This window comes from Mastomys coucha, chromosome X, assembly GCF_008632895.1.
Source record: "Mastomys coucha isolate ucsf_1 chromosome X, UCSF_Mcou_1, whole genome shotgun sequence".
NCBI lineage: Eukaryota > Metazoa > Chordata > Mammalia > Rodentia > Muridae > Mastomys > Mastomys coucha.
Window position 1 is genome coordinate 7,370,347 of NC_045030.1, and position 4,441 is coordinate 7,374,787.

General features: G+C 32.7%; 1 protein-coding gene across 9 annotated transcripts in view; it reads left to right on the top strand.

The window, feature by feature from the left end:
- The window catches only part of Usp9x (ubiquitin specific peptidase 9 X-linked), a 138,204-nt gene that overhangs the window by 57,081 nt on the left and 76,682 nt on the right, over window positions 1–4,441 (top strand). For all 9 annotated transcript variants that reach the window (XM_031341951.1, XM_031342135.1, XM_031342079.1 and 6 more), the window contains 2 exons: window positions 143–288; window positions 2,171–2,250. In XM_031341951.1, the coding sequence (XP_031197811.1) occupies window positions 143–288; window positions 2,171–2,250 (226 nt within the window). The remainder of the gene's footprint in view (window positions 1–142; window positions 289–2,170; window positions 2,251–4,441) is intronic.

The window sequence follows — 4,441 nt, forward strand, 5'->3', positions numbered from 1 at the left end:
TTCTGGTGTGTGTGAAGACAGCTACAGTGTACTTACTTATAATAATAAATAAATCTTTAAAAAAATAATGCTAATATGTTAGTGTTTGTATATATGTGTGTTAATAGAAACTTATTATCTATAATGTTATCTTTTAATCAAGACTTCATCGCCTGATTCGTCCAATGAAAATTCCCCTGCAACTCCTCCTGATGAGCAAGGTCAAGGTGATGCTCCTCCACAGATTGAAGACGAGGAACCTGCATTTCCACACACTGACTTGGCAAAGTTAGATGATATGATCAACAGGTCAGTTGGTTTTGTTTCTAAAACCATTTTTATAGCATTATGTGTAGTAGGTACAAAGAGAGTGAAAAAGAACCTGTTGCCTTAATTTTCCCATCACAGTCACTGCCAAGTACTTTACAACCCATGGTTTGATGGGTCTAATAAAAAGGAGCAAGAACATTAGTGAGGTCTTTTTTTTTTTTTTAAGATTAACAATGTGGCCTTAGCTATTTGTTCCAAAGTAGAACTAGTTATTTAGTTTGCCTTTTTAAAAGTTGATGAAGTTTCTTTACAATTGGCACATTCTTGACTGATTTTAATAACTAGGGTGGCCCTGAAACAAACCAGGTCATAAGAAGTTTCTTAGCTTGCCCTTTATGATGTTCTGCAGAGTAAGAAAGGTTATAAAGAAATGAGAAGAACATATCAAAAAACCCCATCTGAGCATCATCCTCACTGGGCAGTGTGAATTCAACAAGGGCCACTCAAAAACTGGGTACTCGAGTGATGTCTAAGCCATTAAGAGTGCTTGTTGCTTTTCCAGAGGACCCAGGTTCAATTCCTGGTACCACATGGCATCTTACAGCTGTCATCTATAATTCCAGACCTGGAAATCTAGTGACCTCCTCTGGTCTTTAAAGGCAACAAGCGTACATAGAGACATAATACCCATGCATATAAAATAAATTAACTAAAAATGAGAATATTTTGAAAAAAATAATGAAAATACACTTTCTTATAGTTACTTAACTTTTTGGTGTATTTTTACTTAAAGTAAAAACTATTAAATGCATGCACAGGGGAATTAAAAAATTCTTTGCATTAAAATAAAACTGAGTTGGTTGTAGGGTCCTACACCACTAATCTCAACCTTTAGGGGGCAGAGCTGGCAGATATCTGAGTTCAAGGCCAGCCTGGTTTACATAGTGAATGCTAGGATAGCTAGAACCACATAGTCAGACTTGGTCTGGAAAAAACACACAAACAAATATCTCATTTTTTTAGTAATAAGTGTGCATTACTCAGTATAGAACTGTATAATATACAATAAATAGATTAAATTTCTCTAACCCCTCCCTCATAACCCCCACCTTTTCACATATTCCAACCAAAGTTTTTTTAATAATCAGGAGTACATTTTTCTTATTATATTTCTGTTTACTATCATGCTTGCATTGATTTTTCTATACATAAAAAATCTTACTATAATTTTGTAACTTGTTTTAATTTGTTTGAAATATTCTTCCACTTGACTCATTTTCAAAGGAACATTTAAGGGAACATACATGCTTCTAATAGCAGTCTGTATATAGTAATCACATATTGAACTATTGAAAGTATGTACTTATAATGATCTTTGATTGTTTTCAGATGACATAACAAAGTTGCATTGTCATATTTCAGTTTTGTCTGATGGTTGGTAAAATATGCAGATTAGATACTAGGCTGCATGAAAACAACTCTTGATGGAAGAAAAAAGCAAAGAATGTTTATAAATAAATAATGGATAATTATTTGTTTCTACTATGTTATTAGAAAAAAGTTGATAGATTATCAAGCATAAATCAGTTTTGGCCTCCTAAAGTTTTTATTCGTTGTGAGGAAGTTCAAGGCTTCTTTAATCTGAATCCTGAAAACTTTCCTGTGAAGTTTTCATAATAGGCTTCTTTGATGCCTAATTGATATTTTATTGTAGGAGTTTATAATATTTTTTAAAAGTCTGCTTGTAGAGACAACAAATGATAATCGTAAAAACTTTAGCCAGCACCATTGTTTCCCTATTTAATGCTATTTTAGTTAACATTTAATATTTTCATAGTGAAATAAATAATTAATAACTGGCTATAGTACGTCTTTTATTTAGTGCATAACCAGTAAGTCTCTTTATTTTATAAATTCCTAGGCCTCGATGGGTTGTTCCAGTATTGCCGAAAGGGGAATTAGAAGTGCTTTTAGAAGCTGCTATTGAACTTAGTAAGAAAGGTATGTCTCGGTATCATGCCTTTCTAAATGCATGCTACTAGATATATTTTCACTTTATTCTTGAAAACTTCATTTTCCTGTTAAAACACAGTGTTTTAAGTAAGTGTGTGTGTGTATATATATATGTATATATATATGTACTATATATATATATATATATATATATATATATATATATATATATAGTAAACTTACAAATAGAGGGTTGTCCTTCTTAAAAGAATGTGAGCTCAAGAGTGGTAGACATAAAATGTATATGTATTCATATTTCTAAAGAGTAAGTCCATTGTTTAGATTTGCAGTCAATGATTTAAAACACTTTTGTTATGGGAATAATGTACACAAAAGGTTTTACAATTAAATACTCTGTAGGTGATATGTAGTACAAATATCAGTCAGGTTTAAGTAGCTGCAGAAGTGGGAAGGGGATGGTGAGTATCCTAAGGGATTTCTGATCTTGAGATGAGTCACATGTAAGCCTATAAATAACTTAAGCTTTCCTGAAGCAAAGGTATGCATGACTCTTAATCTTTGATTCTTTGAATTAAGATGACTATTTTGTTGATTTTGTTTTCAACTTACGTATTCATTGTGGTTGGGAGTTGGGATACATATACAATCAAGAACTTGTAAGAGTTGATTCTTTTGCATCCACCCTGTAGGTCCTTGGGAGCAAACTGTTTTTAAGGCTGAGCCCTATGGCTAGCCCAGTAATGTGTTTTTTAAATAAAATTAGCTTTTAAAAAATTATAAAATATGTGATTTTTTTCTCTAAAAGAAAAAAAGACTTGTAAAAATGGTTCTGTGTTTAAAAGAAATAATAAAAACCCAGTAAAAGGAATCAGAAATCTGGTACTCAGTTGTCCAGAAGTAAAAGGTTAATATTGAAATTGAGCAATTTTATTAAATTACTCTCGTCTATTTCTGGTGCTGTAGAATTCTCTTAGTAGACGACTATGGCTATCTATGGTGCTCAGTTCTTTTTTAAGGCAGTGGAATTGTTTTGTTTTTTGACACAGGGTTTTTCTAAGTAGCCCTGGCTGTCGCTGAACTCCAGGTCTGTCTTTGCCCCACGAATGTTGGGATTAAAGCTATATGCCAATACTGCCCTGGCTAAGGCACTGGAAATTAAAAAGGAGCAATATTTTACTTTATGAAATAGTATTTTGTATTATTTTTTATCACTGTGACAAATAACAAATAATCAGCTTATAAACAGAAAAGATTTATTTTGACTCATATTTTTCAAGATTTCATAATATGTTTTATTGGGCTAAGGCAAAGTGTGGATAGAGAAAAGAGGCTCACCTTTTAGTGTACAGGAAGCAAAAGAGAGAAAGATTTGGAGTCTTTTGAGGACAAACCACTACTATTTTTTCAAGTTCTTGTTACTAGATTTTGCCTCTTACAGGAACTACCAAGTCCCCACATCACCAGAGTGGTGACCAAACCTTTAGAGGACACTTAACCAAAATATACCACCACAGCTGTGTTATAACTGACAATAAGCAATTTCCTGGCAATTTCTTAAAGATTTATTTATTATTATAAATAAGTACACTGTAGCTATCTTCAGACACACCAGAAGAGGGTGTCAGATCTCATTACAGGTGGTTTTGAGCCACCATGTGGTTGCTGGGATTTGAAATCAGGACCTTCGGAAGAGCAGTCTTACCCACTGAGCAATCTCACCAGCCCCGGCAAGGGGATTTTTATTTCACATTAGTTATTCCTTCTTTGTTTTATTCAGATGATTGTTTTCTACAATTTAAATGAACATTGCTAGTTATAGTCTAAACATTAATTGTGTAATAAAAACGTGGTATTTCAGTTAATTCTATTAACATTCAGTGGTGTGTATACCTTGCTGATATTTTTTTTTTTTTGGAACCAGTTTATTTTAGATAAGGCTCAATTTAAATATCACCCATATTATACAATTAAAATAAGATAGTTTTATACAAATTGAGATGTTAAAGATGTTGTTTGTATTTGATGATGCATGGCTCTGTTGTTTTTTTTTTATAATTTTTTTATTATAATAATTTATTATTATATGTAAGTACACTGTAGCTGTCTTCAGACATACCAGAAGAGGGCATCAGTTCTCATTATGGATGGTTGTAAGCCACCATGTGGTTGCTGGGATTTGAACTGAGGACCTTTGGAAGAGCAGTCAGTACTCTTAACC